Source organism: Cydia fagiglandana, chromosome Z, assembly GCF_963556715.1.
Source record: "Cydia fagiglandana chromosome Z, ilCydFagi1.1, whole genome shotgun sequence".
NCBI lineage: Eukaryota > Metazoa > Arthropoda > Insecta > Lepidoptera > Tortricidae > Cydia > Cydia fagiglandana.
The window spans coordinates 8092375-8118013 of NC_085959.1; the positions used below are offsets into that span (position 1 = coordinate 8092375).

The 25639-nt window shown below is 38.0% G+C and overlaps 1 protein-coding gene and 1 long non-coding RNA gene across 4 annotated transcripts; one reads left to right on the forward strand and one right to left on the reverse strand.

Annotated features, from left to right (window-relative positions):
• Positions 1–8518: 8518 nt before the first annotated feature.
• Positions 8519–14708, reverse strand: LOC134678606 (uncharacterized). Of its 2 annotated transcripts, none has more exons than XR_010100212.1 (3): positions 14224–14708; positions 11706–11894; positions 8519–9478 (listed from the first exon to the last, which is right to left on the reverse strand). It is a non-coding gene; the product is annotated as an uncharacterized LOC134678606 (long non-coding RNA). The 2 variants fall into 2 exon arrangements; XR_010100211.1 differs by having other exon boundaries at positions 8519–8853; positions 14224–14704.
• A 69-nt stretch (positions 14709–14777) lies between these two features.
• Positions 14778–25435, forward strand: LOC134678277 (atypical kinase COQ8B, mitochondrial). Of its 2 annotated transcripts, none has more exons than XM_063536762.1 (10): positions 14778–14952; positions 16471–16730; positions 17395–17611; positions 18229–18356; positions 20228–20309; positions 21218–21333; positions 23241–23403; positions 23593–23795; positions 23990–24142; positions 24738–25435. In XM_063536762.1, the coding sequence occupies exons 2-10, from the start codon at positions 16485–16487 to the stop codon at positions 25011–25013; spliced, it is 1584 nt and encodes a 527-aa protein (XP_063392832.1). In that variant the 5' UTR covers positions 14778–14952; positions 16471–16484; the 3' UTR covers positions 25014–25435. The 2 variants fall into 2 exon arrangements, with proteins under 2 accessions (XP_063392832.1, XP_063392831.1); XM_063536761.1 differs by having other exon boundaries at positions 16200–16730; positions 24738–25433.
• Positions 25436–25639: the final 204 nt, after the last annotated feature.

Genomic DNA, 25639 nt, shown 5'->3' on the forward strand with positions numbered 1-25639 from the left:
CGGACTACAAAGTAGGATGGTGTGTGAGCTATATCTTACACCGTAGTCCTGCGAGGCGGACGACAAGGTAGGAGTGTGAATGAGGGGCTTTAGTTACGCGGCGCGCCCCGCTCACGCGCCGCCCGGAAAACGCGCCTGTGTGACGAAGCCTTTACAGAGAATTCTTATTAATAGTTTTTAACAGAAGTAGACCGTTGGATCTGACCTAAGTTTCTGAGTTACACACTCTCTTTTTGTATTATTTAACGAAGACTTCCTTATTCCTTCGGGACTGATCGAATCGGTCGATTTGATCAGTAATGAAATTGGCGTCAATCTCCAATTTTAGATTTATGGTGATATTAGAGCCCTCTTAATTGAATAAACGGGTATGTCCTTAAACCACGTCCAAGACCACCGGTGGACAGGCAGCAGCGTCCCTCAAATTCGGTGTACTCGACTGCGATCGCCAACCCGCCTGCCAAGCGTGGCGATTATGGCATTCACCCCCCAAAAAAGGGGGAGGCCTATGTTCAGCAGTGGACGTCTTATGGCTGAGATGACGATGATGATGATGAAATTGAATAAATGCCCCAGAACGAAAATACTAACCTCACAAATTGGTATTCTTGCGTCCGCACCTCATTTTATCGGTAATATCGGTCATTATCGGTCATTATCGGTGGTTGAATTCGGTGAGCCAAATTGGTATTTGCGTCCGCACCTCCTGATTCGATCGGGCAATTGAATCAGATTGGCGAAAAATTGACTAATCTGGATATGCCTTTAATTGACAAGAGTTTAAAGGATATCATACAAATACGACGGAATTAAAATAAAAGGTAACTTGCTTATACTGTTGTGTATTGCTATTGAATATAGTTCGTTTTTTTTAGCATTAGAAAGAACTCCACAGAAGCAAGCGTGCAGTCTTTATCGGGCTCTTTAATTGTTAATAATTATTGAATTATCTAATGTAGCATGGTCAATACATATAATTTACTTCAAATTATTACCGCTGAAAGTGCCGGATTTGGAACCAGAAGCTTACTTCTGCGAAGTTCTTTCTAATGCTAAAAAAAACGGACTATAGCTTGGATTGCTCATGATAAAATTAATCTTGATTGAATTTCTTTCAGATCAAAAATCAAGCCTCAACATCGCAATCCCTCAACTCAAAAAAAAGATTCCGATTGTTGACGCCAGAGATATAATTATTTCCAAAAAGCGTGCACAAATAACAGATGCACGTGAAATATTAGCTGAACTAGCTCACAGATTAATAATATGTGTCTACAGATTAGTATAGCCGCCCGTCATACTTTTTTTTTCTATTTATTTTTAGAGCTTGTCACTGAGGTGAACATGTCGCTCCATAAAAAACTACAAATTTATACATTCTTACAACTAACTTATTCTATATACTAAAGCCTTTCGTACAAGCTGCAATAGCATCCGACGAAGGAGCAGCCAGGACACTATTGCAGCCCCCAACATAGCATTATGGCTTACGCCCGTCATACTGGGTCATACTGAACAACTTTTTCTATCGGACCAACCCCGAAATCCCAAAAAAAATATTGGCCTTCCCATAGAAAACGTCGACATCCACTCGATCAAAATGTATGAAACGGCCAAAAAAGCTTAAGTGATTACGAAGTTGGTCCCATTATAAATGTCATAACTGAAAAATTTGAATTTGATTAGCCTAGTAGCCAATCAGGTAGCGGTGATTGCTAAAGGGGCTTATACATAGAACACGGACCTAATGTAAAGCGCCCTCCAGACTATGCGCGTGAATCGCGGGCGAAGCCGCGAACGCGAGTGTGGAGTCTAGTTCGCTGATATGCGAAATCGACTCCAGACTCGGCTTCGCGCCGCGATTCGCGCACGAGTGTGGAGCGGGCTTAACGATGCATTTTTACAAATCGGTCGTTACAGCCGGTCGCAACGACGGACTCTAAGCCCCCATTCGCACGAGAGCTTTTTCAACGCGCGTTAAAAAGCGCTTGAATCTGTCCGCACTCTAAATTCGATTTAATGACCAAGGCTTAGGTAAGTCGAAAATCTAACAACGCGTGATAAAAGACCGTAGTTCTGTAGAAAGCGACCAACTTTTTATATTTGTCAAAGTGACTTACACCCTAACTCAGTAGCTTTGGTCTCTTTCTGCATTGATAAAAAAATTGAGTTGGTCGTTTTCTGCATAACTACGGTCATTATTTAGCGCCACCGCTGTCGTGTGAATAAATACACATGTATCTATTGGTGTCATTCAAACGCTTTTTTAACGCGCGTTGTAAAAGCGCCCGTGGGAATGGGGGCTAAAGGCGTATCCTGACCAGATCCTGACTAGTAAATTTTTCGCCAATCTGATTAAATTGCCCAATGTATGCAATGCAAAAAAAAAAAGTGGTGCGGATGCAAACACCAACTTGGTTCGCCGAATTCAATCGCCGATATTGACCGATATTACCGATAAAATGAGGTGCGGACGGTTGAATACCAATTTGTGAGGACTGACGCCACACTGTGGGCTGAAATTGGGCTGTCATTGACATAGAAACCGAAGTTATTTTTATGTTTTCTTGATTGAAATCGGTTTTGCTAGGCATTGTTATAGTAACCTATGAATTTTAGACGATTAGGTATGAAAGTTGTGGAATGAGAGTTACGAATTAAAAAAAAAATCGGGGTGCACTCCTGGGCCCAGTTTTATAAAGTTACAAGTTACAAGTTTACAGGCGTTTACTGGCAACACTTGCTCCGTTTTTTACAATTTGCGTTTTATAAAAGTACTGTGTTACAATTTTACAGGTTACAGGTACAAGTGCCTGTAGCTCAACCATAGACGAAAATACGGGAGTTTTATAGTTTTAAACTCATAATCGAACAAGCGTTTTATAAAAATATTGTAAATTACAAGTGTAGATTGGTACACTTGTAACAAAAACTTACATACGTCTTGAGTCCTGTAACAGCACAACAGCAGTTACTTGTAGACTCGTTTTCTGAGAGATTTTAAACTTTACTCTTTATTGTTAAGCACCAACGCCAACGATTGTGCCAGGGCATGCATACTTTTCCATGCACTGACCTTATCAGTTTTTGTTAATGTATCTGAAATATATAGTTCATAGGAAATAAAGTGACAATATGTTTGATATTGATTTTATTGACGATTCGTTTTATTTTATCTACTAGGAAATGGAAAGGGATTATTGCCGATATTTGTCGTTGATTTATTAGCATTCGTCTCTTTATTTAAGTATAGTGCATTCACATTAAGGTAAAGTGTACTATTCATAATTTTCGATACACAGACACACCGTATTTATCTTTGAGCCGCTACCGAAACGATACATTTTAATGTAAGAATGTGAAAGAGTACCTACTTATTTACATGTTATTTACTTATAACGTAAATATTTCATTAAATCTAACTTAATCTGAATCTGAAAACGGCCCAAAAAGTATATCCTTGGCATGGAACGCCGCTCTCAACCACTCGATTTTTCCTTCATTTCTGGCCATTTTTCCAGTAATTAATATTTTACAGCAAACAAAAACACATAATTTAGTAGAGAACCGAGTATCTATGACACACGTTTTTTTTTAAATAGTGATGTCCTTCACACCTGTAGATTTCACATGTAATCGAGATTGACCGTGGTTCTTTACAACTGTAATTATTTATGTGTATTTATAAAACACCTGTACCCGTTCACAGTGCATTACAGGTGCCTGTAGCCTGTACTCTTGTAACCTGTAACTTGTAACTTTATAAAACTGGGCCCTGGGGGCCGATTTTTTAAATTCGACTACTCGATTTCGTGTATTAAATTTCGTTCAATAATATCTCTACTACTAGGCATTTAAATTCTACTAATAGAATTGAAAACGAGTGGTCAATACCACTCGATTCTCAATTTCTATCGCTAGTATTTCAAAAATTAGCATTTCGCCGTTTTCCACCGATTTCCGAACGATCGAACGATCGAATTTCAAAAATCGGCCCCCTGGAGTGCCGACAGAAGTGAAAACTCAATGACTAGTCCAAAATGTCTGCAGCACTACCTATGTATAAGGTAAATGTACGCTTCACCGAATGCTTAAGCCCTAGACTTACGTTTAATTTTTTTATTTGTTCTGATATTTTCTTACGAATATGTTCAATACTAAAATAGAAACATAGATAAATTTGACCTCATTTAAACATACCTATAAATTACTGAAATGATTGGACGTGTATTAAAAACATTTTTAAAGTCATTTCTTCCAATTTCCTTGTTTGTACCGTTTACCGAACTAAGAAACGTGATTTGCACATTATACCGAACTAGGAAATAATTGTATGAAAATATGGTGTTGAGTGGTGCTCAAACTTCAGTAGTTCACTATTAAATCCCTACTATGCTTCGTTTTTTAGCATTATAAAGATGGTAAGCGATCTTGACGTGTCTTTTTTATTGAAATAATTCTTTTGAAAAATAAGTCAGTAAGTAAGGTACGCAACAATTATAAAACATGTACGCATATGTATAAAATAATTTGGCTGTTTCATAAATTTTGGCTGGTCCATTTTCTATGGAAGGGTAAATTTTTTTTCACGATTTCGGAGTTGGTCCCATAGTAAAAGTTGCTCAGTATAATCCCAAAACCTCCCTGGGAATGGGAATGTAGTTATTTTTTAGCCACCCTGTATGTGAACCCCGCAATTTCATAACAAAAGATAAAAGTTTAAAAAATCACAATCGCCCACGACGAGAGGAATCTAAAAAAAATTTTTGAACATCATGCTTCATTATTTTTGTCCACATTCCAAGACTATTATCAGGCGTCCAATAAGTATGTCTAAAGTTTGAAAAGCGCTGGCATTGAAATAATGGTCACAAAAAATAAACATATAAATATCGACCTAGCCGTTATCGTAATAAGGATGATATTCTCAAGAACGTCGAATAGAAACATGGCCAACGCAAACATGAGTTCGGTAGCAGAGACTATGGGTACCATTCACCGAACGGCCGTTCGGTGAACGAAACATGGAAAATATGTGGAACCTATTTCGCGAACGGATTTTGAAAATAGTATTTTAATCGTAATCAATGTGGTATAACTACAAATCTATCATTAAATTTAATACTTGAATCCATTACAAAACCGTACATGTATAAAGTTCTTGTTAATACTGACGTAAAATATCTAAAATTATTGTTTGATATTAGTCTTGCCAAAAACCTTATTTTGATGCCAAAAAGTCGTAAAACATGAACATTTCAAACGCAGTTTTATAATAATCTATATAGGTTATTGTTGTTCGGCAATTGCTCATAAAATTACAAATACATTAAGTTATTTGTGAAATTAGGTAGTTAATCTAAATAGTTCGTAATCAACCATTAAAAAAATAATTTCAAAAACATACGCTTTCCCTGATTTCGGACGCTGTTCGATAATACCTTCCAATCAAATTGTCGGTGTACTCATCACCGAACTCACATTAAGCTTAATTTCTGATAATATGACTGCACTAAATTAATTAAATTTACTAAAATACACGAACTAATTAAGTAGTCACACTGAAAAACCATACTTTGAAACACAGAAATAAATTTAAAAGGTTTTATGACCTTAAGAAATATACGCAACTTCTTACCGATTTCTTTAAGGTTGCCCATACAAAGTGGCAATCGGGAGCAACGATCCGTTTCGATCAGTTGCCACGTCCCAACTGCGGGACAAATTGGCCGACTCTGAGGCATAGTTGAAGGGATAGGTATTTAACTCGTGGAAAAAAAATACGCAAGTAAATATCAGCTGTAAATAATCGACTTATAGCCTAAAATAGAAGAAATTCGGTGATACGGACGGATATTGAGCGTTCGGTGGAGCGTACTTTTACCTTAATTGACCCATCCTCCTTACTATTGAAAAACTTTAGTTCCGAAATTGCTGGCTAGTGAGCTTAAATTTGTAGCGTTAATTGTTTAAAATTCGAATAGAAATTGTAAAGTTACCTTGCAGACCTCGCATCTAAATATATTTGGTCATGATATTCTGAGTTTTCACTTTTATTAGCGATTTTATCAAGATGCAGCTTTATTGAATTATATTTGAATACCTAAAGTTAGAATGTAACTGAGATTCTCGTATTTCAGCCCGTACAAGATTAGAACATTGAGCTTTATTGCTTAAATAATATAAAAGTTCCAGTTTTAAATAATTCACCTGATTATGATACGTTATGACCTGGTTATGACTAAAGTTCTTTGGTGAATAACATTGTGCGTGACACATGACGTCAGCCGTCGTCGTCGTCGTTACGCGTTATGTGTTACGCTGTATCGAGTTTATCATTTTTTCCCCACCTCAAAAAGTGCTCAGCGCCGCTAAAGAAGTTTTCACTTCAAAAAAATGTATGGAGCAGGAACAAAAAATCATTATTACTTAGTCAAGAAACAAAACAAACCGTAATATCTTCGCAGGTGGTTATACTACGAATTATTTGTGATTTTTTGGCATACTAAAATACATATTATTATATCCGTCACGGGTGCGGCTTTTTTTAAAATCATTAATTGTTTCTATGGGAAAAGCACAAAAACCAAAGTCAACATAATATATATTAAGATTTTTTTTGACTGAAATGGGTCTTGCCCAGTATGTTTATGCTAAGTTGTAAGTTTCAGACGATTTGAGTCGAAAATACTAGTTATGATTTTTTTTCAAACAAAATGTATTTAGCCGGTACAAAAAATCAAAATATCTCACAACAGTTGACTTTGGTTTTCGTGCTTTTTCCATAGAAACAATTAATGTTTTTTTTTAAAAAGCTGCACCCGTGACGGATATATGTAATATGCCAAAAAATCACAAATAATTCGTAGTATAACCATCTGCGAGAATATTACGGTTTGTTTTGCGGTTCTTGAGTAGGTACTTAATAATGATTGCTTGTTTCTGCACCATACATTTTTTTGAAAAAAATTCGTAACTCGACAATTTTCATTCCAAAGCGTGTAAAATTCATAGAGTCGGACCAAAAAAAGTCTGCAGCGGATTTGATAGCCCACGCAGTGCAAGTGTCATTTAAACGTCATAATTTCATAGAAGTTTGACGTTTAAAATAACACTTTCACTGCGTGGGCTATCAAATCCGCTGCAGACTTGTATAGTACGATAGCTGCCTTTTAGGACAGTAAAAAAAAAAGTGGTCGGCCAAATCCTGTGTTGGCAGGTTAATGTGTCCGACCAATTTTGTGGTACCACGTAAGAGCTACAATTTACCTCATCGAAAAATAGAATGAAACAAACGGATTATAATAGCTTAATAAGCCTGTTGACTTATGGCTTAGTCGGCCTCACCTTAGCCGGGCAGTTTTTGCAGTCCGACCACATTTATAAAGAATAATAATTTCTTTATTGAAAATATGGTTTCTTCGCAGCTTGAACTTAACTTAATAATGCTAACTGAAAAAAGTCATAAGTAAATGAGTCCATGGAGGTCTTAGAGGGCTTTAAAAAAAAAGAAAACATTCAGTTCAAATTTTATTCATAAATCTATCTACTTAATATCTAAATAACGTTTTCTAACTACCGACGTGGTTTCAGAGTAACACTTACGTTGAGATGATGTCTCACAGATGTCAAAAATAAAAAGGTTTTCATCGATTTTTGACAAGTTTTGAATCGTATATCCTACTTTTCCACTACAGATAGAATGAGGAGGCATAACTGACATTTTATCACGCCAGGCCCCAATTTCACAACGGTGACAGGTGCGACGAATTGTAAAATCACTATTGCTGACGTCACAGGCATCCATGGGCTACGATTACCACTTACCATCGGGCGGGCCGTATTTCTGTTTGCCACCATCATTGTATTATTTAAAAAAAACTTTATTATATCGGAAAAAAACAGATATTTCTCCTGCGAAGTTTCTGACAATTGTCAAAGATTTAGAAGAATTGTAGGTAATTCTTGACAGGTAATGAGTTATATGTCGGAATTTCGTGACAATTGTAGTGTTTCTTGTGACAATTGTCATAAACTTAGCAAGAGAAATATCTGTTTTTTTCCGACATCATAAAGTTTTTTTAAATAATACAATGGTGGTGGCAAACAGGAATACGGCCCGCCCGATGGTAAGCGGTAACCGTAGTTCATAGATGCCTGTGACGTCAGCAACAGTGATTTTACAATTCGTCGCACCTGTCACGTTGGTGAAACAGGGGCCAGGTGGCGCCTCCATAGTGGAGTTGCTCACATACATTGTTTCCAATAAATTGTAAACATTCTCCTTTTTTAACCGACTTCCAAATCCCAAAGGAAGAGGTTATCAATGCGGTTGTATGTTTTTTTTTCTCCACAATACTGCAATAGTGTGCGACAAATTGTGGAAATATACCTATAGGATCTCCCTTTTTTCCCAAGGACCCGATATGCATAAATCGGTGAGAAAAAGCTTTGAGTACCAAAAACTAAGGCAAATGACAAAGACCGTTTGTGTAAATAAAAGGTTTACATTTGCTCCATGTGAAGCTGTTGGAGGAAAGAAAATAATAAAACTCATGAACTTTCCTTTTCAATATTTTACTGACAGGTGAATAGGTTCTAAAAATGTAGTGCAATTTCCTTTACCTTCGTATTTTCACGGATACGTCCGAACGTCTCATATATGCTACTTGTATTTCAGTCAATACAAACAGTACTGAGGCGAGGTTGACTAAAGTAGCTTTTATACCTAACTATTCGTATCTTCCCCTGCAATTGGCGACTCACACGAAGACGTCAGTCGCCCGAGGCGCGCGACGCACGTCCGGCGCCGGCGACTCAGCAGAGACTCATTCTGGCTGCTTGTATCAGCTCCTGAAATTTGAGAATAATTATATTTAGAATATTTGTTTAAAATGATTTTATCAGTGCAACATGAACTTTAATTCACTTTCATAACTTTCCTGGCTTATTTTATATAGGCCCTACATACATAGATGTCGCTAGAAATAGGTACGTAACTTTTCTGAAAACCTAAATGTTAAATGTTTTAAAATTATGCCTGCTTATATGACCTTGTATTATCGTAGTTTATATAAACTGATATGTCGTTTTTACAAACACTCCCTCAGTGGACTTGTTGTACAAAGTAGCAACAAAGGTCTTTCAAATTCTGAAAGTGTCATTACGGGATTGTCCATATGAGTATGACACCAACGAAACGGCCAAGCCGTACTGTTTGACCAAGATGTTGGCTTTATACTGTTAGAGCTTATAAAGTTAGGAATGACAGAGTAAAAGTCTTGGTACCTACTACGGGATCTGATAACTTTTTTAGTGTAAAAGCTTTATGCAACTAGTCTTGGCAACACTTTACATTAAATGTTTTCGTGGGTTGTTCTAACCTCAAAAGTAGTAAGGTTGTCTGGAAGAGATCGCTTTTTAGCGATAAGACCGCCTGTTGTTTAATCTCTTCTTCCTGTATTATTTGTATTGTTTTCTGTAATGAGGTGTGCAATAAAGAGTATTTGAATTGTATTGTAGTACCTATACTGTAATTGAGGTAATCTGAAAAAAAAACCGGCCAAGTGCGAGTCGGGCTCGCGTTCCAAGGGTTCCGTATATTACACAATTTTTAACAATCAGTGCCGGATTAAGATATTTTGATGCTTTAAGCATTTCTAGACCATGGTGCCCCCTCTCCCTAGGGTCATCAAGATTACATTGATTTTTTTTGGTAAATTGAGAGAAGTTCAATGCCGCATTACAGCTGAGAATGGAAATCAGTCACATCATTTTATCACGAAAATTGACAGTGCCGTTGCAGTAATGTTGCAACAGATTACCTAATACTGCTGCAGTCGCCACCCGAATGTCACACCTTTATCATATCTAAGAAAGTAATTGAAACGCGAGCGAAGCGAGCGCGAAAATTTTTCGATATAAAAACGCAATATGATAGACAGTTGTACATTTTTACTTTTAGTATGGAAATCAGTCACATCATTTTATCACGGAAGTTTTAATCATTTTTTATCATTTTATTTGCGATAAAAAAGGTTATATACAAGTTGTTTCTGTAAAATTATACATTTTTAAGTCCCATCTATCTTAACTGACTATGCAGCATGCAAATTTTAGTGTAATATATACCTAACTTAACCTACTTAAACTAGTTTAATACAAATTAATTATCAACAACAATAGAAATAAAAATACACTGTCAATTATGAAATAATAATATATCATGTATCTATCTCAAACAAAACCACTTCAATTAACATAATTTAAAAACTAGATTGTTGATTTACAAGGTATTCATTAATAGAATAAAATGTCGAAGACAGCAGCCATTGAAAAAGTGCTCTTTTAAATTTACTATTGGGCAATTCTCTTATGTTGTTGGGTAACTTATTAAATATATTGACACACATAGCATAACAATTTTTCTTAAAAGTGGCAGTTCTTTGCATTTTATTTATGACCAGCCTGTTAGTGTTCCTAGTATTTCTTAGGAATACTTCGTTGGCTGTTTTAAACAGGTCTATATTTAACTTAACTAAGTTGACAGTACTTTGCAACAGAGTAATGTTGCTGCAGTCGTCACCCGAATGTCACCTTTGTCATACCTTAGAAAGTTATTGAAAAGGCGAGCGAAGCGAGCGCGAAAATGTTTCGATATAAAAAACGCAATTTTACTTTTAGGCCGAACCAGGCCCGAATCCTGGCATTTTGGTGCTCCCCCCTGAACGTGGTGCCCTAAGCACGTGCTTGTTTTGCTTATTGGTTAATCCGGCACTGTTAACAATGTATTGTTTATGTGAAACGTGAGTGAAATCTAACACTTTAAACTCTCGCGTTTTGTACATATATTTAATTACACAAACGGGTCTACCGCGTTTGGACGCGCGTTTGGTTGGCGTTTGTGGGTTTGTTGGGACGTCAGTCTTTCCGTGACCACAGCTAGTGCAACTCAGCTGAAACGTCGGAATTAAAGGTAAAAACAATGAAATTATATCGCGGTAGACCCGTTTGTGTAATTAAATATGTGATTGAAATCTCTTTAAAAAATCCGTAGGGGTCGGATCTAAAACTGTAATTAAGTCCGACTCACGCTTGACTGTACATTTATAATAGGTTTTCCTGTCATCTATAGGTATAGACCTATTTTATGTATTTTTTTCAAAATTTTAGACTTAGTAGTTTCGGAGATAAAGGGGGGGGGAATGGTCATTTTTTGCCTATTTTCTTGAATAACTTCTAAACTGTTTATTCGAAAATTATAAAAAAAATATATTTGAGATCCTTACAATAAGCTCTTTAATTTGATATGTAACATGATATAATTTGAAATTTTTTTTTTTAATTTTTTCATTTACCCCCCAAAAGTGGCCCCCATGTTTAAAATTAATTTGTTTACGTTACATGTCCATATTTTGGTCACAAACTTACATATGTGTACCAAATTTCAACTTGATTGGTCCAGTAGTTCCGGAGAAAATCGGCTGTGACAGACGGACAGACAGACAGACAGACAGACTGACAGACAGACGCACGAGTGATCCTATAAGGGTTCCGTTTTTTCCTTTTGAGGTACGGAACCCTAAAAAGGACTATAATTATTAAAATCATTTAAATTAATTAAGGTAAATGTGTGGAAGACTGTCAGGTAAGACGACAAGCTCTTTCAATCCTTCAACTCTTGCACTTGTGCATTCTCTACTTACAGAAGTTTTGTAGAGCAGAATAAGCGAATCCATGTAGATGTAGTGTAGGGACGCTCGGCAGGAAGCAGGTGGGCTGTCGATCACGTGTTGCGTTCATTCAGCCCAATTCCCTAGAGTTGGAGCTGCAGCTAGGTTACTGTCCCGGCGGCATTAAGTGCCACACCATTCTCCTCGAATCTTCTTGTTTTCCTGCAGAACAGAAGAACATCTTTAAGTTCGTTTTCTTTCAGTGTGTCTTTACCGAATGTATTATATCGCGGTGCCGCATACATGAATTACATGATAAGTTCGCCTTTGTACTAATGATGTGTGTTCTTTCATGTTTTATGTTTCTTTTTGTACAAGGACTATACCAAACAAATTTAAGAATATCCACAGATGGCTCAAAAACAAATGAAGGGACCGGATGTGGTGTCTTCTCGGAGGACCTGAACATATACATCTCAAAACCCCTGGGTTACACTGGGAACACAATACGGGATTCCAAGCTGAATGTGTAGGAATAATGGAAGCTTGCAAAGCGATAAAAAGACGAGAAGTAAAACAAGAAAATATACTAATACTGTCAGACAGTAAATCAGTACTGCAAGCACTAGGTAGCTACAAACTTACATCGGAACTCATACTTGAATGACATCGAGGCCTCACTGAAGTGAGCAAAGAAGGCAACAAAGTAACAGTATAATGGATAAAGGGGCATAGTGGATCAAGAGGAAACGATGCAGCGGATGAACTGGCCAGGAAAGGTTCAGAAACCAGCTTCACAATAAGTTGTTGTTGTCCTAAGGCACCCCAGAGGTGCAAAGGGCCTTCACAAGCTCGCGCCACGCCTTCCTATCTTCAGCGACCACTCTGGCCTCGCTCCAGCTCAACCCGACCGCTCGTCGTTCATTTGTGACGGACTGCTGCCAAGAGTGTCACAATAAGTACTGGACTAAAATGAACACCTGTAGGCAGACCAAAGAACAAAACTACAAGCTTACACCAAAATATTACTAAAAACACCCAGACACGTTTTACGATTACAGTGAGTTTTTTAATATTCCACTAGTAATTTAATAATTAATACAGGCGTGACATTTGTATAGTACCGATATAAATTACATTCTCATTGTTAATAATAATTTCGATATATTGCAAATTTTAACGATTAATTTTATTTATATAATTTGGATTATGTTTACAGGTATATGCACATAGAATACTAGACCAATACTAGTACTTATATGGAAAAAAAAACATGTAACAAATTGTTATCAATAAATTTTTCATTTCATTTCATTTCATTCATTACATCATTTCACACCAACTACGCAAAATAGTAGGATTAATCACAGGTCATAACAGACTAATCCAGCGGTCGGCAACCTTTTAGCAGCCAAGGACCAAATAGTAGTTACCGAAGTTGATGCGGGCCGCACTTTGTTAATATTTATGACTTTATCAGACATTGTTGTTTGTCAATATTACATACAAAATAGCCTAGGAGGCACGCGGGGTGCAAGTGAGAGGTTCGCGGGCCGCTTGTTGCCGACCGCTGCACTAATCAAACACCTACATAATATGGGTAAAACAGACAGCCCCATGTGCAGAGTGTGCATGGAAGAAGAAGAAACAGTAAAGCATATTCTCCTACACTGTAGGTAGAAGGTAGAAGTATACAGGAACCAATACCTAGGGACTCCGTGCACATTGAAGGAGGCAGTTAGCGACCTGAAGACACTGCTAGGTGTCATGGAGGAGCTGGGGCCACCCCATAAACACAATTTTTTTGCTCTTAAGTAGTAGTTTTTGATGGTGTTTGACCCATTGATCAGTGACCCAGTCTCAGTTTTTCTGATAAACAGCTGTCTTAATGGACTCACCAATATGTTTTGCAGAAACCTCCACCTTGTAGCATACACCTTGTTTTCTCAGTCAATCTCAATATAAATAAATATATTGGGACATTTTTACACAAATTGACCAAGTCCCACGGTAAGCTCAAGAAGGCTTGTGTTGTGGGCACCCAGACAACAATATAATTATTCAATATACAAATATCTGTCTCATCAAACAAATAAATTCCCTAACCAGGATTTGAACCCAGAACCATCAGCTTCACCGGCAGGGTCACTAGGCTAGGCACCCACTAGGTCAGACTGGTTGTCAAATATAACCAAGATATTCTTTTGAACAAACTGCCATGTCACTGCTGGTTTCAATCTGTGCCCTTCATAATCTACATACTTACTGCTGTCTGTCTCTCATGCAGTCTAAAAAAATTAAGTGTGGGGTACAAACTTTGTGTCGGTCGAAAGTCGAAACCCTCTTGCCTTATCTCCTGATCCACCTTTCAATACTGGTCATCACTCAAGTAATTTTCCAAATTTCTGGGAATACTTCTAGCTCGAGACAGAGGTTAAATATGTGCCATAGCGGCTCCGCCAGCACCATGCTGTACAGTCCATACGCACGAGGGAATACCATGCGGACACGAAGATTTTTTTAGCTTAAGTTGTTGAATTGCGGCACTTACCTCCAACTTCGGCTTCTCCATTAATTAATATTTTTTCAGTACCTCGTACCTCTACTGAGTCTACTGTTTCTTTTATTAGAATTCATTTTATTGTATTTGTAAACCAACAAGTGTCAATACAATACTGTCAATGTCACTGAAAGATGGCACTAGAAAAAACCGATTATTTTTAAATTGTCAAGAGCTAATGTCAGAACGTCCCTACTAATTTTGACAGCTCCCTTAAAAAAAAGAATCTCTCTGGTTTTTGGCTTCCTATTATTGGGTCGTACATTATTGGGTCGGGCTTTCTCGACCTGTACCAATAATGCGCAGCCCAATAATTGAAAGCCAAGGGACTCAAATTATTGGACGCGAATTATGGGGTCGTACATTATTGCCCTGTGAAAAGAGTGGCTTCGTATTATCGCCCCGGACCAATATTGCGCGGCCCGAGAATGCTCAACCCAGGAATGTACAGCCCAATAATACGCGTCCACCATGGACGCCTATTATTGGGCTGTACATTCTTGGGTTGAGCATTATTTGGTCGTACATTAGTGGCTCCCGTCAATCACACATTCAAAATTGTCGTAAAAGAAATTGCAAGATTCACCGAATTTACTTTGAAAATTTACCAAGTAAACTACAATAAGTTGGAGTTCTGTTAATAAGTTAAATGCACCGACGTAATTTTGTAATAATCAATTAGCGCTTTGTTATTTCTATGATTTGTGGTAGAATTGCAAGGTAAGTAATATTTACACAGACAACATCAGCCGCACCTGCTATAAATTCTAACATTTTTGCATGAAAGCGGTGATATATTTAAACGATTGGAACACCAAGTGTCTAAATAATCAATAAATATTTTTTCTGGAGTGTTGTTATGGGGAAATTATGTCATATTATGCAATAACCTATGACCATGATTTCATTAGGCCTTGAGGTTCTCACCGCATTCTTACCGCCTACACTGCGAAATTATCGCCACTTTAATTTTTCCTATAGTTTACTTTATAAATAGCAAGTTTAACAACAAATAGCTACTAGTATTCATAACCGTTTATCCTAATTGGTGGAATTGCAGCATACATAATTTTGCCATTTTTTAAATGATAAATGATCTTTTATAAACCTTTTATCTCTCTCTGTGTCTCAGCCTGGCGACATACTACTATTATATTTATTTGTTTATTTAAACTTTATTTCACAAAAGAACAACTTAATGTACAAAAGGCAATCTTAATACCATATAAGATATTATAGTTAAGAAATGATATCATATCTAATACCATGTAGTTAACAATATATAAAATATACCTGTTCTGCCCCATACTATAAAACTTTAAGGGTATTTTGTATGCTTAGATTGTAAAATGATCGTTTTGAAAGGGTAAAATCAATATAATAGAACACTGGTCTTGGGTCGCCACCAATTTGGGAGGCCAATAGTTTCCAAGTTTCATACAATCGATGAAAGGGAGCAGATGGTTGTGGCTCCAGGGTCAAAATATTTATAGACTCCTGTCCTAGAATATCTGTATAATTAATTATTTAATTTTATTAATTACATTATGAAATCATCATTGCTTAATTAACGACTGATAAGCTTTACCAAATTATGCAAATGCTCTTTAGTCGTAGTAGACTAAAACTTAAAATACATCATACTAAAGTCATATTTTACAACTGCAGTTTATAGATAGAATAACATTTCATTTGAATACAAATATAACAAGATATTTCTGAGGTGAAAAATATATTTTGTTATTATTGTAATACTGTGTATTTAACTGGTTTAAGTTTCAATGACTAACTGATGGCAAAATTTCCTAATACATAACAATATATTTTTTAAATGTTGCATAATCCCTAACTGCTAGTTCAAGTGATATAATAATTATTATATTTTAAACTTTCTTATGTAATATTAAAAGCTACTGACAAGTATATAAATTATTCATGTAAATAATGTATTAATCAACTAATTGCAGGCAATGTCTCACATTAATGACCTAATCGGCGTAGTCCGGGGCCTGCGGTTAGTAGTGGAGGCCGGAGTCAAACTCCAGCAGGAAAATGCTAGAATCATCTGGAATAACTCCACCATTAAGGCTTTCGCTCAAACCTGTCCAACTAACCCCATATCTAACATCAAAGTTAGCCCAGACTTTGGGAAAGAGCTGTTTGACCGAGCTTCTGTTGTCGCACAAGGGTTCCGACAGTACGCTGTAATGAATGTCCCCAATTTCACAACGAATCCAGAGACTAAAGCCGCCATGGATCCAAAGTTGCAAGAGGAAATAGAGGAGCTTAACCGGGAGTTCAACCGGACCTTCGAAAGTTTGGAGAAAGCTCAGTTAAGAACGGAACAGGGGAACGATAGAATTCAAGTTCCGTTAGAGAATGTAACTGTGCGGAAGGTTGAGACCCATACTCCTGAAATCCTTACCGAAATCAAGCCAAGCAGTGCAAGCAGTTCAGGGAAACCAAAGCCTGTTGCCAAGAAAAAGATTAGAGTGGCGGTGAGTAATATACAAGGTTGACTATGTGCATGTTACATAACATTTTTACCTAATCACTTAGTAGCAAATTCGTTCTTATACTGCTGATATTGTGTCTTTAGTTTCTTAAAGTCATCTTTATCTCTTAAAATTACGCAAAATTTTAAGCATATGGCGCAGCAATCGTAATTTTGTGTGATAGATAGCCTTCAATGTTTAGAATTAAAAAGACTATACTTATTCCTTGTTTACGCGTAACGAGTTAAAAACTAGTATCAATTACAAATTTGGTTCATGTTTCGTTAATTTATCTCAAAATATTAATAAATAAAGTGGCATAAACAAAAATCGATGTAATACCACTAAAAACTTTTTTTATAAACTCCACTTGGCAAGTTACTAAAATCCATTGATATAGATATCTAGGGACTGGCTTTACGGGCAATAATAATGAGGCATGACGGGCCAGTACAGCGGTGTGAAACCGCTACAACGCGATTGGTTGATGAGTTCGAATCACGCATGCGATTGGTTGACGAGTTCCCATTACGCGCGCTATTGGTCTTAGACTGCACGATTGGCTGGAACTCGTGAGTAACACCGCTGTAACTAGTACCATTTTAGTGCCCCATTAGCCCGTCGTTAGGTATTATACGTCAATGCTAAAATGAGATTAATTCCTTAGCTAAGCGAGAACTCGAAAGCCCGCGTGGTCCCATCGTCGCGCCTCGGCCGAATGTTCTCCTTCGGCTCGCTGGCCGCGGGGCTCGGCGTGGGCACGGTGGCGCAGTACGCGCGCAACACCATCCAGTCCGTCACGGGCAAGCCGGACGACTCCGCTAACGCATTCCTCTCGCCCGCCAACGCCGAGCGGATTGTCGACACTTTGTGTAAAGTCAGAGGTGAGTTATTCAATACTCAATATCTTTATTGCAAATAAGGAATAGTCCATGCAGTAGCGGATACACAGTATCAAATCAATTAAAACAGAAAAAAAGTAAAACATCCCTTCAATTGATAACGTAATTTCGATTAGAATAATAATTAATAATTATACAGATTAATACAACACATCAGAATATAAATCCCCCTCCGCGACTGTCTGTGTGTATGTTCGCGATAAACTCAAAAACTACACGCGGTTTTCATTTATCGATAGAGTGATTCTTGAGGAAGACGTTTAAGTGTATAATTTGCTAACCCGTACGGAGCCGGGGCGGGTTGCTAGTAGTAATTAAACATTTTAACTATTTGACATTCCTTTCTAGTCATTCGATTTTGAACCGTAATTCTTATAGTAGAGATGCGTTTTTGTTTTAAAGATGATGGCAAGTATGTTGCTGCTACAGACTAACCCCCTTATTCATAAACGTTTACTAAAGTTGACAAGCCGATAATAATCGTTTGTCCCTTTCCATTATACCTATACGTCAGAAAGGGACAAACGATAATTATCAGCTTGTCAACTTTAGTAAACGTTTATGAATAAGGGGGTAAAGGTTTAATGTCTGTCTAATAGGAGCGGCGCTGAAGCTCGGCCAACTGCTGAGCATACAGGACGAGTCTGTGATATCGCCAGAGTTGCAGCGCATATTCGAGCGAGTGCGGCAGTCGGCAGACTTCATGCCTGCCTGGCAAGTGGAACAGGTCAGTCAATATTACTTTTTAGGGCCAAGTGCGAGTCGGACTCGCGCACGACGGGTTCCGTACCGTTACCACGGAATAAATAATAGTACTAGGTACAGAAGACTCACTCTCTAACAAAGCGCGTCTGTTACGATCAGACCAGATATGTCCGCTAGGTGGCGTCAGCGCCACGCGCGGCTTATGGCTAGCCACCAAAATTGTATGGGAGCCCCACTTAAATATTAATTATATTCTGTTTTTAGTATTTGTTGTTATAGCGGCAACAGAAATACATCATCTGTGAAAATTTCATCTGCCTAGCTATTACTAGTTCATGAGATATACAGCCTGGTGACAGACAGATAGACGGACGAAGGGACAGACGGACAGCGGAGTCTTAGTAATAGGGTCCCGTTTTTACCCTTTGGGTACGGAACCCTAAAAACGTCGTCGCTGTCATCACATGCCATCTTTCTGTTTCCGGCTGTTCAATAGGGTATTTTCCTACTTCTTTCTTCGTTCTAAAAAAGTAACTGATTTGACTCAGTTACTTTTTCAGAACTGTCAAAACGTTGTGCTAATATGGAATTTATATGAAACATTACATCGTGACTAGGGTTTGTACGACGAATCCGAAATGTATGGGAAGATCCGCGGATCCGGATCCCGAACCGGATAATTACATACATTTTGGATCCGGATTGCAAACCCTAATCGTGACGTCACGGTCAACTCACCTACTTTTTACATTTCTATGCTATTTATTAAATAGAACTTGTGTTTAAAAATAACTCCTATCTGTGTTTTTTAATATAAACCGGTGCTTTATTTCATGCATGGAGTAAAATAATTAATTTTAAATACAGTATTATAGGTGAACCAGGATCTATTGAGGGTGCGCCATGTTACGGAAATTTGTTGGTACTAATTTCTAGCAATGGCAACAATTTTAATAATAGACAACATCTACCCTCTATGATAGTTGTCAATATTGACAATGTAAACATTGATTTGTCTAGTTTCGTGTGAATTATTATTAGACTGCAATAATCATGCCGAAAGTTATAGATTTTACAGAGAAAAAAGTTGTAAATAGTGTATATAGTTATTTATTGGAAAAAAAACGTGCGGGAGAGGAATTTCTTCCATTAGAAAACATAACGAAATTAGTAAGGAAATTAGCATCTGAATTGACGGGTAAGTTTCAAACTTATGGACAAATGTCACTATAGTCAGGTCGTCACGATGTGGTTGATGTCTTGTAATAATTTGATTTAGAACATATTTGGTACGTTAAATAATTTATTTTGTAAAATTATCTATATAAATTCTTACTTATAACTCTTGCGTTACTTATTGACTTTACGCTATTCATTTTATCTAAATCGAGTCAGCCATTTAAGCGTAAAAACCGAAGAAATATCCAAACATCAAACTTCGCACTTATCAAACTTCGCACTTATTAAAGTTGTCGGAATAAAACAAAAATCATCTGCCAATTTCCATTGTCCCCACTATACAAATTGTTGCTATATAAAAATCAAAACGAGCGCCCTCTTGACAATACTCCCAAAGTTCTGGTTTACCTATAAATATACTTGGTCAAGCAGATCTTGTCAGTAGAAAAAGGCGGCAAGTCAAAAAAATGTAGGCGCAAGAATTATCGTTGCATAGAAAATTTGAATTTCGCGCCTTTTTCTACTGACAAGATTTACTTGACCATCTACATACAGTCGTCATCAGATATATCGGAGCGGCTAAGGCGCTCACAAATATCTGAACACACCTCTATTGTCAGGGCGTTAGAGTGCGCGTTCAGATATTGTGAACACCTTGGCTGCTCCGATATATCTGATGGCGACTGTACAATAAACATTGTGTTATATCGGCAGGTGATGGCGACCCAGTTGGGAGCAGAGTGGCGGACAAGAGTGCAGCATTTTGAGGACAAACCATTCGCAGCCGCCTCTATAGGTTAGACAAGCCATTCTTAGTGTATTCCGCGGAACCCTATACTTCGTTTTTTTTAGCATTAGAAATTAGGTAAACAATCTTGATGTGTCTTTTAATTGAAAAACACATTTTAAAAATAAGTTACGGCAAATACGTAACAATTATGAATCTAATACGATCATTTATATTCTCCTGCTTTCAGAAGTAATCGTTTTTGATTTTTAAAAAGCGTTTTTCAATTAAAAGACATGCCAAAATCGCTTACCTTCTTGCAAGTTCTTTCTAATGCTAAAAAAAACGAACTATAGGGCAAAGCCTCTGTTGGGGCTCCGCGAAAATATACTTGTAATAATAAGAAAAAAAACCAGCTCTTCTATAGGTTTATCTGGTCCACAGTGATGAACGAAAATTTTTCATTTGGGGTGACGTCAAATATTTCGCTTGCCAAAAGGGTTCCGTCACCAAAAAAGTTTGAAAACGCTGGGTTAGACAATAACTTTTTTTGAAGTGATAACTTCTTTAGCGCTGTGCACTTTTTGAGGTGGGGAAAACATGTTAAACTCGAGACAGCGTAAGGCGTAACCCTCTCTTTCTACCGCGCGGCGAAAATATATGCCTGAGCCTGCTGTTTCGTTTAGGCGGCGCAGGGCGGTTGCGTGACGTCACGTGTGACGGACGATGTCATTGTGTTTTTTGATTTAAATGCCATCTAGTGAGTTTCCTTCAAACTGGTATTAATATAACTGTAGTACTTACAGTGATGTACTTAGGGGTTTCAAGTAATGCGGCGAAATAACGCTCGGCTCGCGAGCCAACTCGATGGCTCGCGCGGCAGCCCGGTCTCCATTACGCGCGGCTGCCGCGCGAGCCTATGTTCGATGGTTTGCCGCGCGATATGGAGACGAGGCTTTATTTTGTTATATTGACAGGCCAGGTGCACCTAGCGGTACTTCACAACGGCATGGAGGTCGCCATGAAGGTGCAGTATCCTGGTGTTGCGAAGGGCATCAACAGCGACATCGACAACCTCGTTGGGGTGCTCAAGGTACAAAATTCGTCGAGTGTATAGTTCGTAGGTTTCTAATAGAGCCCGACGGCTAATCCTACTGTCTATTGCTAAGTAAAACCGCACGTGCTACTTACCTGAAAAAAGGGTCTTAATTATTCTACTTGGCACCTGAGCGCGGGCTAGTCCAAGGCTCAAAAAACCAGTGTAGGTGCACTCTCCGATAACGCGCCTTTGTTAAGCATCTCGATGACACATTTAACACATTTTAGATTGGTTCTATAGCGTTCGACTCGCCGGCACTCAGTAAACGAAGTACGTATTTTTTATGCAGGTGGTTGTGGCACGTGGCACGAGCGGTTTTACTTAACAATAGACAATGGGATTAGCCGTCGGGTTCTATTAGAAACCTACAAACTATACGTGCACAGTTGGCGTCGACCAAGTGGCCAAATATATCGTAACACACCTTTTTGTTACCATAGAATAAGGTGTCCTCCAATATTTATGGACTTTAGCCATCACTAACTTTTGACCCCGAGTTCGTCAGACACTATACTACGTCATGTAACACTAATAGTAACTGAATTGTCAAACGTACACGACAGTCACCTGCAATAATATGTTACTCTTCGAATGACGCTAAAATATCTGACACGTACTTATTTGTAGAGCCATAAGGGCGTATCACATATGTATTTTTGCGGCCTCTGATGAGTAACATAATATTATTGCAGGTAACTGTACCACTCATATGCAATACCCATTTGAAAGATTGGTAATCAAGAAACGACATCAATCTTACTTTTCCATGTTTCATTGATAAATTTGCTAGACACAGGCAAAAGTAGCTAAATAATTTATTTTTCTCAAAAATGGACGTCAAAGTCGACTTTGCCGTGTAAAAAATAGGTCGCGAAGCGCGGAGTTTATGGTCAGTCAAAAATTAAAAAGTTAAAAACATTGCAGTCTCGATTTTAGGACTGCAATGTTGCATACAAATTCCATTATTTGTCGAGTTCCAAACTTTTTAAAAGTTGAAATGGCCATATCAAATGAAGGCACAGGCCCATTAAACAGCCAAACAGATGATTAGTGCCGCGACTATTTAGCTGTCTCAAATAGGTTGGCGTATTTTCGGCAGAAAAATACACTTCTATTTTTTTAATAAAAAAAATAAAAAGGCGGCAAGTGCTTTGTTCTGTGAAAATATATACGTAAGAATGTTGCTTTTGTAAAATATTTCTATGATATTTATATTTCTTGCACCATTTTTGAGAAAAACACTATATATGACTCGGCTGGAAGTCTACTTGCTGGCTTCGGATTCAATTAAACGGACTCCCAAGGTCGTCCGTTTAAAACGAATCCTCAGCCTGCAAGTAGCTACTTCCGAGCCTCGACAATAATGTACTATTAGTGCTTAATGATAATGTCCTGCGCATATGCGACTTCCCCAAATTTCGGTAGCCAAGTATCAGTACAGATTTAGTGTATAATTGTTTTCCATCGTATTTTCTCGAAAACGTTCGTATTTGTCATGCTATTTCAGTAAATCTCAGTACTTTTTGTACCGAGATTGACTGACACAATGTGTTATTTGTATTGATGTGTTGTCTGAATAAATTATTTCTATTCTATTCTGAATAGCAATAAGATACGTTTGTACGTTTCCGTGAAAATACGATGGAAAATAATTATGCACTTTAGTTCGTTCTTTTTAGCATTAAAGGAAAAGTAAACATTCATGACGTGTCTTATTATTGAAAAACACTTTTGAAAAATAAGTCACGGCAAATACGTAACAATTATGAATCATATACGATTATTTACCTTCTTTTGCTTTCATAAGTAATAGTTATTAATTTTAAAAAAGCGTTTTTCAATTTAAAGGCACGTCCAGATCGCGTAGTTTTTTCTAATGCTAACTGTCATTATTATTGTAGGTGTGGAACGTGTTTCCAAAGGGGATGTTCATAGATAACGTAGTGGAGGTAGCCAAGAAGGAGCTCGCTTGGGAGGTAGACTACCGCCGCGAGGCCGAATGCACCAAACGGTTCAAGACTCTCCTCGCGCCCTACCCCGAGTACTTCGTGCCCGATGTTGTAGGTAAGCTAGCTCTACGTCCGTAGTCTTGTCTAAACTGAAAATCGTTATCAAGACCAAAAAAAGAAAAACAAGATTAAAGTCGTTTTTTTGTCTTCTAAGGCTGTTTCCATTAATTCAGAACGGGCAAACTTTCGTGTATTTTATGTTTCTTTTCTATTAGTTTTTTTATAACGAAACACTTTGTTTCAGACGAGCTCTGCGCGCAAGAAGTGATAACGACCGAGCTAATAGACGGTGTACCGCTAGACAAGTTCTTCGACGCGCCGTACGAAACCCGGCACGACATCGCCTACAAGATCATGCAGCTCTGCTTGCGGGAGATGTTCGTGTTGCGCTGCATGCAAACCGACCCCAACTGGGCAAATTTCTTCTACAACCCTAACACTAAACAGGTATAATATATAAGCTGTTTAACGTGGTATAAGTTTTTGCTTTTTCATACATTTTGGCTGATCAGATGTCGACGTTTTCTATGGAAAAGCCAAAAATTTATCCCCGATTTTAGGGTTGGTCCCATAGTAAAAGTAATTCAGTTTAGCGAGTAAAATTAGAAACACCATGTATGACAGTCAAAATCATCTTACAGGTCATCCTCCTAGACTTCGGCGCGACCCGCGAGTACTCTAAAGATTTCATGGACCAGTACATAGAGATCATCAAGGCGGCGTCCGACGGCGACCGTGGCGCCATCTTGTGGATGTCCAAGGAGATGAAGTTCCTTACGGGTTACGAGTCTAAGGTAAGGATAGATAACTTTGTTTGGTCTCAATTAAGTTTCCTGTGAGGATCAAATGTCTATGGACAGGCGTGGCTCACTCCGCGCTCGCAACAGGTAGCTACAAGTACATCCGTCCCACACCAATTTTGGTGGCTAGCCATAGGCCGCGCGTGGCGTTTAAGGGACTAGAGTATGGGGTTCTTCAGAAAAATAGTGTACAGGTTTTTAAAGGGTCGGCAGCGCGCTTACAACACCTCTGGAGTCGCAGGCTGGTACACTGGCGACTGCTTACCATCAGGCGGGCCGTATGTTTTTTTGCCACCCCAATAAATATGCCCCATTGACGTCCGTAAACTGTGAACGAATATTTACGACTCATAGTGTCCAAAATGATTGTTATACAAAATGTATTTTGTTGTGTATTTTCAAAATGACGTGCGTTTTCGCGAGCCTTGGTCCTAAAGCACCCTTTTGCACAAAGGGCCTTCCTATCTTCCGCGACCTTGCCATGGTTACGCCAAAATATTCCCCCAAGTTCACACATTAAAACGATTTTACTATGCATAGTACTTTGGCGTGTCCGCTCTGTGCTTTTCTAACCTTAATATTTTCGCAGATAATGGAAGAAACCCACGTGGACACAGTGATGATAATGGGCGAAGTATTCACCAGCACCTCAGGCGAATTCGACTTCGGCACCCAACGCACCACCCGCCGGATACAAGCCCTAGTGCCCACCATACTGACGCACCGCCTCTGTCCGCCGCCCGAGGAAATATATTCGCTACACAGGAAGTTATCTGGTGTGTTCCTGTTGTGTTCTAAAATGAAGATTAGGATGAACTGTAGGGATATGTTCCAAGAGATATATGAGCAGTATAAGGATAGGTAATCAGGATAATGGTAACAACGATTGTTATGGGTTATATTGGTTGCTGTGTGTGTTAGTGAACTTTTTGTGTATGGCGTGTGAACGAAAACTCTTTTGTTTTTCTTTAATTTGCTTTGTTAATACTTTTCTAATTATGATTACCAATGGGTTAAACACAATAATAACTACCTCTTTAAATAAAATAATGAAGTAAGTTTGAATTATTTATTTATAATATTTTTAAGCGGATATTTTCTGCAGTATGAGCTATTAAGTGTAAAGTTACGTTGATTAATTGTAATTCGTGTAACAAATGTAACAATGTGTAAATAACTATTAAAACTATTTAACTTTTAATGGTTTATATTGCCTTTATTTTATTCTGTCACTTACAGATGTAGTCGATAATTGCTTTCCGTCGTATTTTCTTGGAAACGTTCGTATTTTTTTATTTAATAAAATACAGAGGCATTCTTCGCGGAGGTCGCGGGTTCAAATCCCGGCTCGTACCAATGAGTTTTTCGGAACTTATGTACGAAATATCATTTGATATTTATTTACCACTAGCTTTTCGGTGAAGGAAAACATCGTGAGGAAACCTGCATACATCTGCGAAGAAATTCAAAGGTGTATGTGAAGTCCCCAAT